This window comes from Littorina saxatilis, linkage group LG4 (genome assembly GCF_037325665.1).
Source record: "Littorina saxatilis isolate snail1 linkage group LG4, US_GU_Lsax_2.0, whole genome shotgun sequence".
In the NCBI taxonomy this organism is placed as follows: Eukaryota; Metazoa; Mollusca; class Gastropoda; order Littorinimorpha; family Littorinidae; genus Littorina; species Littorina saxatilis.
In genome coordinates this window covers 40,609,728-40,622,227 of record NC_090248.1, presented here as the reverse complement: position 1 = coordinate 40,622,227, position 12,500 = coordinate 40,609,728, and the positions used below count along the sequence as shown (strand labels likewise).

Below are 12,500 nucleotides of genomic sequence, written 5' to 3'. Positions count from 1 at the left end.
TGATACAACGGAGCCCCCCTTTCAGGAAGCTTCGATTTAGGGTAAACCATCCAACCCTCCCCAATTTTGGGGTCACAGCGTGGTCATGTTCGTTTCATAAAAACGTAATGTTGAGGTTGTCTCGGATGTTTTTGAAGCTAGAGCTTTGATACTTTGCACACTTCTAGGGTTTCATAATATCCAGACTTGACCTAATTTTGATTGACCCTCGTCAAGGGGTCACAGCGGGGTCATGTTCGTTTCATAAAAATTTAACGTTGAGGTTATCTCGGATGTTTTTGAAGCTAGAGCTTTGAAACTTTAACACTTCAAGGGTTGGATAATCTTCCGACATGACCCTAGTTTGTTTGTCCCCCTCCACATGTTTGGGTCACAGTGGGGTCATGTAAAAACTTTACGTTGAGGTTTTCTTAGTTATTTGCCTAGGTCATGGCCGAACTTTAGGCCTACGGAGCAATATCGCCAAATTTCACACAATTGTAGGTGTCGTATGCATTTAGAGCCTTTACTTCCCTTGATTATCAGATGTATAATACAAAATCTATTTCTGTCGGAACAGGAGGGATCGCGGCAGGGTCACTTGCGGCCAGCATGATGTCATCAGCCTGGACAACTGGTGTGGGCGTGGGTGTGGTCTCCACGCTTCAGAGCGTAGGGGCGGCCGGCATTGGCGCGGCCGGGTACGCGGCAACGGCCGGGGTGGGGGCCGGGGTGGGGGCCGGGGTGGGGGCCGGGATTGCGGCTGGCGTAGGCAAGCTTTCTTCCAAGTTCAGAGGCGGCGGAGAGAACAGGGAGGGAGAGAACGGTGGTGGAGGTGGTGGTGGTGGTGGAGGTGGTGGGGATAAGAGCGACGGTGGTGGTGGGGATGGTGGTGGTGATGGTGGTGGTAGGGATAAGAGCGATGGGGGTGGTGGGGATGGTGGTGGAGATGGTGGTGGTGGTGGTGGTGGTTGTGGTGATAGCACTAAAGAAAAGAAAACTGATTGACTCACAGCCAACCATCATAATTATCACCATATCTGGTCCTTAATAGGTTTATACCCTGTAGGACATGAATCATCTAGTCTTCATGACACAAGCTTCGAAGTCCGGCGGGAGGGAAAACACACGATTGTTGATTTCGCGAATAGTTTTTTTTTGGTGTGTTTCGTGTGTTGCGCTTCGTTAGATAGACCCACATGTTAAATGAAAGCATGTGATGCATCCATGTTATGTGTGTAACTGGTAAGCAAAACTAGAACTTGCAGTAAAACAATTAACTTGAAGCCTCATTACAGACATGTGGTTCATGTCGGTATTTGTAAATCAAATAAAGCAAAACGAATAAAGTACGATTTGAACTGACTGTGTGTGTGTGTGTGTGTGTGTGTGTGTGTGTGTGTGTGTGTGTGTACGTGAAGGGCTGGATCTAGGGTGTGTGTGTGTGTCCTGAAACCCTTCACCCCTTATCCGCAATTGTACCTTTTTTTTGCCCAAAGAGACCCATAATTAATACCTCTTTTAAATCCCAAACCACGAAGCCCCTCCCTCTCATACACAAGATCCAGACCCTAGTGTGAGTGTGTGTGCGCGCGCACGTATGTGTGTGTGTATTTGTATAAATGTGTGTGTGTGTGTGTGCACGTGTATGCGTGTGTGCCCCTCATACAGGTAGAAAATAAAAGTTAAACTAGCGTGTCAGTTTTTTTCTTACTATGTGATTCGACTCATTGTACGGTATGCCTTTGTCATATCGTGGTCAATATGACCTTTCAGCGTGTACCACACACACATACACACACTTGCAAACACACCAACACTCTCACACATACTTGCAAACACACACACACACACACACACACACACACACACACACACACAAACTCTCTCAATCACACACTCACACACACACACACAGACGGCGTGCATTCTTACTAAAACATTTGTCTAATATTTTTTATATTTTTATTTTCCACGTCTGTCGGGGCACTCAAAGTGCCCTTAGTCGACAGACGCCAAACGTTCAACAATGCATTTACAAATGAGACAACCACACAGCCAAAGTTATAAGAACAAAGTGAGGTACCACAATACAAATTTACAAAACGGTGAAAATCGTGTTCGAATCAATAGGGCTATAAACGTTTACATTCTCAAAAAATAATCGTTCTGTTACGAAGACATTAACTTGCGGTACATTATTCTATTTGATTATGACTAGTCATTTTTGGTTGACGAGTAGCTTACCTGTGAGGACATAAAGAAAACACGCACACACAGCCGTAAGCCGTGCACAACTTGCACGCAAGCACACACACACACACACACAAGAAGGGCGAACACTCACTGAAGCGATGCACCCGCAAGCGTTTATAATTGTTGAAGTCTCAAAAGTAATTTAAAACCTATTTGGACCAGAATGTGTCAGATTTGCATCTGAACCTGTCGTTTTCTGTTAGCGCTGACCCTCCACCAACCCCTGTGTATGGTGTAGACATCTTTGTTTATTATCATTCTAGTGCCCTTTATGGCTATGTGACCAATCAGGACTGATTCTAGGTGACCTGTTAAATGTTATAACGTTCAAGGCGGGACCCTTTTTGTATAACGCATTAAAAATCACCACGACAAAATAAAAATTAATATAAAAAACATCAGGGTGAATTGTTCTACTGAATGTCACTTTTTGACATTTTTCTCATGCAATTTACTGTGTAAAATGTGCTAAAAAGCAAATTCTGTCGGTGGGAGGGAAATAGAATGGCAAGTAAGTTTAATACTGAGTAAAGGGAAGCAACTCTTTTTGGTGCTGTCAGTAGCAGACTACACCTATGTGCTTTTGGCAACATGGCAAACAAACCTGCCATCAATCAAGAAGATCTAAAAAAAAAACCTATACGCATCAAAATTCATGTCTCCCAACACCCCCACTGGCCTTTTGAACAAGGTTCAGTTTGATGTCCGGTTTTATTTTTTTAGACGGGGCCTGGAAAACTTTGAAAAAATGACGAAAGACACCTTCGAAGTGAAGATGGATCAAACAACAGGGAAACAATACGTAATCAAACGGTTTGATGAACTTACCAAGAATCACAGAGCTGGAGACGAAGAACTTGTGACTGGAGTCATGCCAGAGACTGGGGACAGCAGCTGTCCAGTCAGTGTACAGCTACAACAAGTACCTGTCTCTGCTAAATCCAAAGTGTGAGCATCTTTGGCAATTCCCTGTCAACACGTTCCATGGAGATGACGAAACATGGTATGACAGCAGACCCATGGGCGTCCATACTATGAAGAAGTGAGCTGTGTCAATTGTCGCAGATATAGATCTACACAAACCACAGCGTGCGAGCGACGGGTGCAACACTACTGGCAGACAAGAACTTCAGTCCAATTGACATTATCAGTGTCACCGGTCACAAAACTGTTAGATCTAACTCCCTGCAACCGTACCAAAAACATCCACCGCCAAAAAACTAGAGATGGCAGCTGCTATGTCGTCCCAGCTCACAGAGAATAGGCAGTTGGCACTGCGGCTCCCAAGTCATACTTCGCGGGGAGAACCAGCCAAAACTTCGACGTGAAGCAGAATCAGTCGAACGCGGTCGTCTCGTTGCATCGGCGACTGTCACAAGCCAGCAGACGATCCGACAGGACGTGGAACTCAGCAACGACGAGGTAGCAGCTCTTTTCGACCCGGAATACGAACCTGCCATGCCTCCAACGAGACCAAATCCGCCAATGTTCCATCACTGTGACCTCCACCGACATTTAACCGCATTCAACTGCGCATGCGCAACACAAATGTGCAACATTTGAGATGGCTCTTCCGAGAACTGTCCGTTCCAATTTCGGACTTTCTGTTTGTTAGCATTTTCGAGTCTGTGTTCTGGTTTTTTGTTGTTGTTGAGTGTTTTTATGATACTATGCACAGAAAAGAAGGGACACATTGTGAATTAAACTTTTTGGGAAAGATTACTTGAAAGCTGAAAGTGTGCTGGATGTTTGTTTTGTTTGCTCTGTTTACCTTGTAACCAACCAAGCCAAAATGGCGACACTTTACTTGCAGGGTCGCTTCGGGTATTATGTTTGTTACCACGCACGGATAATAAAACCGTTATTACTAATATGCTGACTGTTAGCAAATGATAACAAGACATGTCTCGAAAACGCTATCAAAATTCGCCTAAAGGCTCATTTTGATATCTTTTTTCTCGACATGTCTTGTTATCATTTGCTAACAGTCAGCATATTAGAAATAACTCATATTGTGCGTGTCTGCATCATTGTGTTCAGCAGGTTTGCTCTAGAGTACCTGATCAGGGATATGGATGACGTGATAGAAAAAAAAACTGCGTAGGTTTTTGCTGAGAGTTATAACAGTAGTAGTTCTCTAGTTGAGAGTGTGCATCCCAAAACGTACACTTTGAAAAGTTAAACATAGGGTGTGTAGACGCGCATGCGAACACCCACGCTCGCACTGATAAAGGTGCGCACACTGTCTCTCTCTCTGCCTTACACACACACACACACACACACACACACACACACACACACACACACACACACACACACACACACACACACACACACAAAACCCCACTTCGAGACAGAGCACATTGAAACAATTTGAAATATAACATTATTGAGACTGTTGATTCGAAACACCAATAAATCAACACCGGCGCCTTTAGAGATTACAAATTGTTAGTTTATGCTTTGATTGGGTAAAGAAAGCTCGAGAAACCTAAATAAATAGGGCGTCAACATCTTCGTGTGCAAAACTTTGAAGTCAAAATCTAATCGTCGAAAGATACCACACAGACGTCGACAGCCTTGAAGCCTGCAATGACGTCATAGGTATGATGTCATGGTCAGGTCGGCAGACGTCTCAATGACGTCAGAACATGACGTCGCTAACTAAATATAACGTCACAGTTTTTTTTGTTTATATAATACAAGCGTCAAAGTAAGTCGTCCCGCGACATATGTTATTTTCGGCGCTCATGAAACAGGGATAGGTAGGACTATTAACATAACACAACAATCACAATCACATCAAATCCGATTAGATCTCATGACTGTAACAGTAACGCTATCACAAATTGCAAGATTCTCAGGTCACGTGGTATATAGCCTACACACATTATTGATAATCAAGCCGCTTTTGACCATTGAAAAGTCAGGCAGTACGGGCAAAAGTAACATTTAAAACACACTCCTTTTCGTGAAAAGAAAAGTTCAACATCCTGACTGCTTGCTGTGGTGAGTTGGGATTTTGGTTTTTTTTTAAAGGAATTATTTCTTCAAAAAGTCTTTGGTGGCTTTTACGAAATTATTTCATAGAAATAAAATGCCCACTGTGCACAGAGCTAGAGCAACCAGGCTGTTAATAATCGGCAAGGGTCCTGTTGGAGCGATGGGTTTCATTTATCTCTGGCCAGATCTGAGATGACAGCCAGCCCAACAGTTTCAACGTTAAAGAGTGTGCCTTAAAAAAAACCAAAAACGTCACAACTCATTATATACATGTATCGCGCTTGTAATTAACTGTCTAAGAGAAGCCAGGTGGATCACGCGGAGTCGGGGGGGGGGGGGGGGGGGAGGGGGAGGCTAGACTGTACTGGATATACACACACCATTTCAAGTTTCCCAATAACTTCTCGAGCTGATCATACATCAAGCGAATGCTGTCAGAACGAACGTCCGTGTCAATTCTATTGTATTTATTGTAACAGGCGGGCGCCATGCTAAATCAAATCATTCAAGTCGGAGTAGCGTAGACATCAATATGAATATTTGGATGGTTAGCGTGTCTTTTTGTTTTGTTTAGCTAGAACATGATAGAACTGTCTCGTGTACATGCTGGGATGATTGGAAGGCGACACAGGTGGTAGGTAGGGAGACGGAAGTGATCAGATCATTCGCGCAAACACAAACTCAAAGAAAATTCGATCTCAGTTTTGGACTTGTGTCAGGAGAAGCGAGGGTGAAGCTTGTTTTGCTAGAACTTTAGAACACAGTGTATCGCTGCATGAATTCAAATGTCACGTACATCATATTGTTCGCACGGACGAGGTTCAATAGTCGTGCGATGTGTAGGCCTATATACCCGCAAACAGACATCGCCAGCCTTGACTCGTTCCATGTTAGGTCAAACTTAAGTAAGTCTCGTTAAAGATCACAGCCAAATCAGTAAGACTTTCTGGACTGCAACCTTCTTGTTCACAATGCAAAGTCAGAACCAAGTCTAGTTCACGGCGGCGAAACCATGTTTTCGCACTCGGCGAGAGTAGTTCTGACCACAGAATCAATGTATGCACTCTATGGCTGAGTTTGTAATCATTCGTCCAAGAGAACACTTGCACTGTTTGAAATAATCACAGACGATTCGTATGCAGGATTCTTCTGTCAAGTTTCAGACTGCATTTGCACAAGGTAAAGCTGGCCTGACACGGTCTGAGGGACTTTTACCACCCGAAACAACACACGGGGACATCACTCAGAGTCATGTTCCCTGTGGACGTTGACACGCAGAATCAAGCGATCCTATGTGCTGTCGAATTCCACAGCGTTCGACAATAAATATATAGACCTCGAAGACACTGTGACAAACTCTCACTGTACTCAATCACACATTGCACTTGCACACAAATAAAACAGCCCTGTTGCTAAGTAAACACCAAAACTAAGAACCACGAAAGCAAAACGTTCATTTCAATAAATATATCTCTGATCGTTTCACGAACAAAAAGTCCCGCGAACAACATCTTCTTTGCTAGAACACGAAGGCTTAAATGATCGTTCACATTGCAACAGTGAACGTCTAGTACACCACACAATGCCCTGGGAAAAATTCGCAGACAGGCCAAGGAGATTGCAATGACTACAAACATAATTATCGTTACTAAAAATCAAAAGATCAGTTCTCAGTTAGGCTAAGGATGAGACTGCAATGACTACAAACATTGTGTTACTAAGAATCATAGAGGCTGCAATGACTACAAACATTGTGTTACTAAGAATCATAGAGGCTGCAATGACTACAAACATTGTGTTACTAAGAATCATAAAGATTGCAATGATTACATTCACCACCTACGATGAACTGCTTTGAGCATAGTCTGACGAACATGGTACTACTTTCTCACAAACCTACGATCTCACTTGCCTAAAGAGAAATGCCAATGAAAGCGAATGAACCGTCCAAAACACAAACACACACACGCATGCACGACCTCACACACACACACACACACACACACACACACACACACACACACACACACACACACACACACACACACCATTCAGAATTCAAAGCATCGCGTTCCAAGCCTAAGCACAAGGAAGCCCACAAGCATATTATGTAGTCCTAAACGCCGATAGGGAACACAGGCAGTATATAGTAGGGCAGAATATATGTTGAAACACACAACCAAGAGAGCCCGATGAACTGCCAGTCAGAACACTGTTGTCGTACATGCAATATCAGATGGAGACAGTTGCCGGGGCGGGACGGGAGGGGGGTGGGAGTGGTGGGGTGGGAGGCTGAGCTGAAGGACCAGCAAAACCGTTCAGATTTCATCAAACGGAGACATGGGAAGGGAGATATAATATAAATGTCCTACAGGCACAAAGATACGCCTCTTAAGGACTAGCCTGAAGGATATGAGGAGACATGGGATTCCAGAAGGTGTCTTCCTTCTCTCAAAAGAACCACAACAAGTCGACCGTGACTAATGCATTACAGCCTTCGTACGAGGTGTCTGAGAGCAGTGCCCACCGTACGGAGGGGTTCTGCGGGCATCGCAGCAATAAGAAAGAGGGACATTTTTCTCGGACTCTCGAGTCGAGACAGATGCCAGACAGCAACACTTTGTCTCTGGACTGAGTAATCATCAGATGACGACGGCGTCCTACAGCGTGACTTTCAGGGCACTTTTACAGACCTTTCGTCTCATTTGTGTAGGCCAGATGCTGGCTTCATACTCTCCACAAGCCGACCCTGACTAGTTACATTAGTACATCAATCATCAGATGAATTCCACACATCGTGACTTTCAGGGCACTTTAACGCTACACTGGATGGCATCGATCCCTTTCGCCCCATTTCTGTTATGTAAATGATGTCTCCAAACTCTCCACAGGCCCATAACAAGCCGACCGTTACAAGTTAGTACAACCACTATAGATAAATAGGGCGTCCATACAGAGTGACTTGGAGGGAACCTTATATTATTACAGCACTGGAGGGTATCAATCCCTGTAGTTACAATTCTGTAGTCCAGATGCTTCTAATTCTCAAAGAGAGAGTCTTCCAACTCTCAAAGAGAGAGTCTTCCAACTCTCAAAGAGAGAGTCTTCCAACCCTCAAAGAGAGAGTCTTCCAACTCTCAAAAGGTTCAAAACAACATTCAGCAGATGAATGCGTAGAACTTTGCAGGGCACTTTTGCATAAGTTCAATCCCTTTCGTCCCATTTTTGCTATCCAGATGATGGACTTCAATCTCTCAGCTGGCCCATAACAAGCCGACCTCGACTGGTGAGTGCAACAATCATCAGATGGAAACGGAGTTCATTCAGCATGACTTGCAGGGCACTTTTGCAAAAGTTTAATCCCTTTCGCCCCATTTCTGTTGTGTAAATGCTGTTTTCAAACAGGCCGACCGTGACCAGTGACTACAGCCGTCATCAGATAAAGAAGGCGTCCAAACAGCGTGACTTGCAGGGCAAGGGTATCAATCCCTTTCGCCCTGATTTTGTTGTCCGGATGTTTTTTCATAACTCTCAAAGAGAAAGTCTTCCAACTCTCGAAAAGAGAGCTTTTACACTCTCAAAAGGTTTAACACAACATTCATCAGATGAAGAGACAGGGCACTTTTGCATAAGTTCAATCCCTTTTGCCCCATTTCTGTTGTGTAAATACTGGACTTTAAACTCTTCACGGGCCCACAACAAGCCGACCGTGACTAGTGAGTACAGCCAACATCACATGAAGAGTCGAAACAGCGTAGTGCTTTCAGGACACGTTTGCATAAGTTCAATCCCTTTTGCCCAATTTCTGTTGTGTGGACTTCAAAATCTCCATAACAAGCCGACCGCGACTAGTGAGAACAGCCATCATCAAACGAATTCCACACAGCTTGACTTTCAGGACACTGTTGCATAAGTTCAATCCCTTTCGCCCAGATTCTGTTGCGCAAATGGCTGTCTTCAAACTCTCCACGGATCCATAACAAGCCGACCGTGACTAGGTAGCACGATCATCAGATGAAGACGGCGTCCATGGACCGTGACTTGGAGGGTACCTTGCGCTGCAGACTGTTGCGCTTGACACGCCGGGGTGAGCGGGAACCGGAGTCGGCCCGCGAGGAATCGTCCCCAGCCCCGCGAGGGTCTTTGTTCTCCTTGAAGGAGTTCTGGCGACTCGTCTGCATCTCGGCCCACCGCTCCTTGGCCTCGCGGATCTGGTTCAGCCATGAGACCTGAGGGGTGAATAGAGAGAGAGGGTGATATGGTTATTTTTGGTGCAACTGCAGAGTGAGTGAGTGAGTGAGCGAGAGTAATGGTTCGTGCTGAGAGTGAAAGAGTGAAACGGGGGGGGGGGGGGGGGGGGGGGGGGGGGGGGTGGGGGACAAATTGTTGGTGAAACTGCAGAGTGAGAGAGACAGTGATGGTTATTACGGAGAGAGAGAGAGAGAGAGAGAGAGAGAGAGAGAGAGAGAGAGAGAGAGAGAGAGAGAGAGAAAGAGAGAGAGAGAGAGAGAGGGAGGGTGTGTGTCTGTGTCTGTGTCTGTGTGTGTCTGTGTGTGTCTGTGTGTGTGTGTGTGTGTGTGTGTGTGTGTGAACAATGTAATTAGCACAAGAGCATAACAATTATAGTTCTAAGCTCCACAAAAGATACATACGAAAAGAAACAGTTTTGTGCACAATGCCAAATCACAAGCATTGCAACGAACAAGCGACTTTCATCCTCACTTACTGCTAAAGAGACGATAAAATAATACCAACCAACCAACCAAGCATCCTCAGTCTTACTCTATTGCACAGGTCGTTTGCATTTAGCGCGCTTACTTCCCTTTGTTTCTCAGTTCTAAAAATAGCGCTCTGCCTCATTTATTCAAAATGTTACGCTATGCTAACTTGGTCTTTCTGTCCCCAGAACTAGTGTCTATTTGGGACATGTCGTGGTTTTATTTTATCTTAAAATGGCCCTACAAGATGGACAGAAAACTATGTAGATGTTCCTTTGCACTGGAAACTTGCATTCTCCCAGTAAGGTCATATATTGTACTACGTTGCAAGCCCCTGGAGCAATTTTTTGATTAGTGCTTTTGTGAACAAGAAACAATTGACAAGTGGCTCTATCCCAGCTCCCCCCTTCCCCCGTCGCGATATAACCTTTGTGGTTGTGAAAACGACGTTAAACACCAAATAAAGAAAAGAAAGAATGTAGATGTTGGGTGTACACTGTACTAACCCTGGTGGCGTCGCATGCTGCCTGGAGGGAGAAGAGGCCGATGACCTGCTGGAAACGACTGATGTGAACCAACACCATCACGTTCTTCAGCCCGCTCGCTGCAACAACGTCAAAGAAAGGAATGTATTTGGAGGTAGGATTAACAAACGGGCGGACAGATAGACGGACGGACAGACAGGCAGACTCTCTAGACAGGCAGTTAACGTGATAGCTTAAATTTAAGGAAGACAGACAAACAGTGAGATGGAGATTCAACGAACAGACAGTCAGGCACTAATCATCAGCGGTCAAACAACGAAACTGCCAACTCATCCAACACAGCTGAAATAAAGATTCCTGTCCTACAGGCATAATCCAACACACCACACCCACACACAGACACACATACCCGAGGCATCAGCGGGCGCGATGTCGTGCAGTGTAAAACGATCCATGGCGAGAGGCTGACGGAACACCACGTATGACGCGCGGTCCGCCGCGCCCCCTGACGGAGACTTGGCGCCTACGTCACTTCCTTGTTTCTGCACAAATTAAAATGGCGGTCAAATACATATCAGTCAATGTACAAACTTAAAAACAAATTTTAAAATTCATTGGTAAATTCAAGCTCAGTTTAAGAGCAATGCCTTTGACCAACGGAAAGTTTTGTAGTTATGTCCCCTTGAACACGAAACATCGCCAAGGTTTAGAGAAAGATTTGAATTTCTAAACGAAAATTACCACTAGTTTGCATTGCTTGCAACAGTATGAGCCGCTCTATCCGTCTCAAAGCGCGAGCTTCATTGAATTTGGGACACTATTCTTGAACACTAAGTCCCTTTTACCCTTTTGCCTCCAGGCAGTCTTGGTTAAAGGTAAGAATGAAAAACTCTTTTGCTATCTTACCAGTATATATATTCAGAATAAGTTTCCAGTAGCTAGAGCTCCTGCTGTTCAGCAGTTATTTACTTCACTCTCTGTTATACCACAACAACACACACACACACACACACACACACACACACACACACACACACTCACACACACAGACACACACACACACAAACACACGCAAATTTACATCATAGTTCAAGTTATACTGATAAAAGGCGTTACAGTGAAAAAATGTGAGACTCTTTGAGTGACCTCTAACAAACATTGGTGAAAACTACATCCCCTTCCCCTCTCACCTCTCCCCCCCCCCCCCCCCAAACAAACACATTCCCGCCAACCTATCGAACCAGCGAGTGATACAGTTTTTAAACGCCCAAATGTTTTTCTTATTGTTGACAGCAGAGGGAAAAATGCCCTACCTTTCTGGTGGTTTTCTTGATCTTCGTGATCAAGAGAAGATCATCAAACAGGAACACATGGACGTCTATGGGCTTGGGTGACTCTGGAACAAGCAAAGAGAAGGCAAAGGTAAGAACAGACATTTTTAAAGTCCACTGACCATCAACACTTGAACTTGGTGGTTAGAAAGTAAACGAAAACAACTTAAGACTTGAAACAATAGCACCAAACAGCACAAACACGCTTAAAGCAGATATTTTAAAGAACCCCCCCCCCCCCCCCAAAAAGAAGAAAAAAAGAAAGAATTCCACTCGGCATAGGAAGCAGTCGGGTTGTCGATGTTTTCAGGGTGTGTACCAGTACAGGAATGCTCTTATCGTATGTTCAGGCATGGACATATCTGTGTTAGCGTGCATTATTATTTTCACGGGAAGGGAATTATCTGTAAGGTTTAGAACACGAGACAAAAACTTTGAAAGGAAATCGGGAAAATAAATCCTTCCAAAGAAAAACAAAATGTGATCAAAAATTCTCCAGAAATATATTCTTATTAGAGATTAGTCTCATTACTCTTCGATGCTATTCACCACTATGTATTCACCAATGGCATATTTGAGTGCATTATTTCTTTGTCTGCCTGTCCCTCTGGAGAGTTTGTTAGACAAGGCGTTGTGCCTTAAAGCTATATCCTTATAAAACAAGAAATTCCTCGCAGGTAGGAAAAACACCCCCGTTGGTCAAAGGGAAATAACCATTCTCACTGCAC

The 12,500-nt window shown here is 44.4% G+C and overlaps 2 protein-coding genes across 2 annotated transcripts in view; one reads left to right on the top strand and one right to left on the bottom strand.

Moving 5' to 3' along the window:
- Nucleotides 1-1,344, top strand: part of LOC138964728 (WAG22 antigen-like) — a 5,232-nt gene extending 3,888 nt beyond the window's left edge. The window contains exon 3 of the mRNA XM_070336760.1: nt 560-1,344. Within this exon, the coding sequence (XP_070192861.1) occupies nt 560-987 (428 nt within the window). The 3' untranslated portion in view covers nt 988-1,344. The remainder of the gene's footprint in view (nt 1-559) is intronic.
- Nucleotides 1,345-7,496: 6,152 nt separating this feature from the next.
- LOC138963675 (pleckstrin homology domain-containing family G member 7-like) overlaps nt 7,497-12,500 on the bottom strand; it is a gene marked incomplete in the record, with an annotated part of 110,215 nt that continues 105,211 nt past the window's right edge. The window contains 4 exon segments of the mRNA XM_070335523.1: nt 7,497-9,467; nt 10,463-10,560; nt 10,851-10,983; nt 11,755-11,837. Coding sequence (XP_070191624.1) covers nt 9,249-9,467; nt 10,463-10,560; nt 10,851-10,983; nt 11,755-11,837 — 533 coding nt within the window.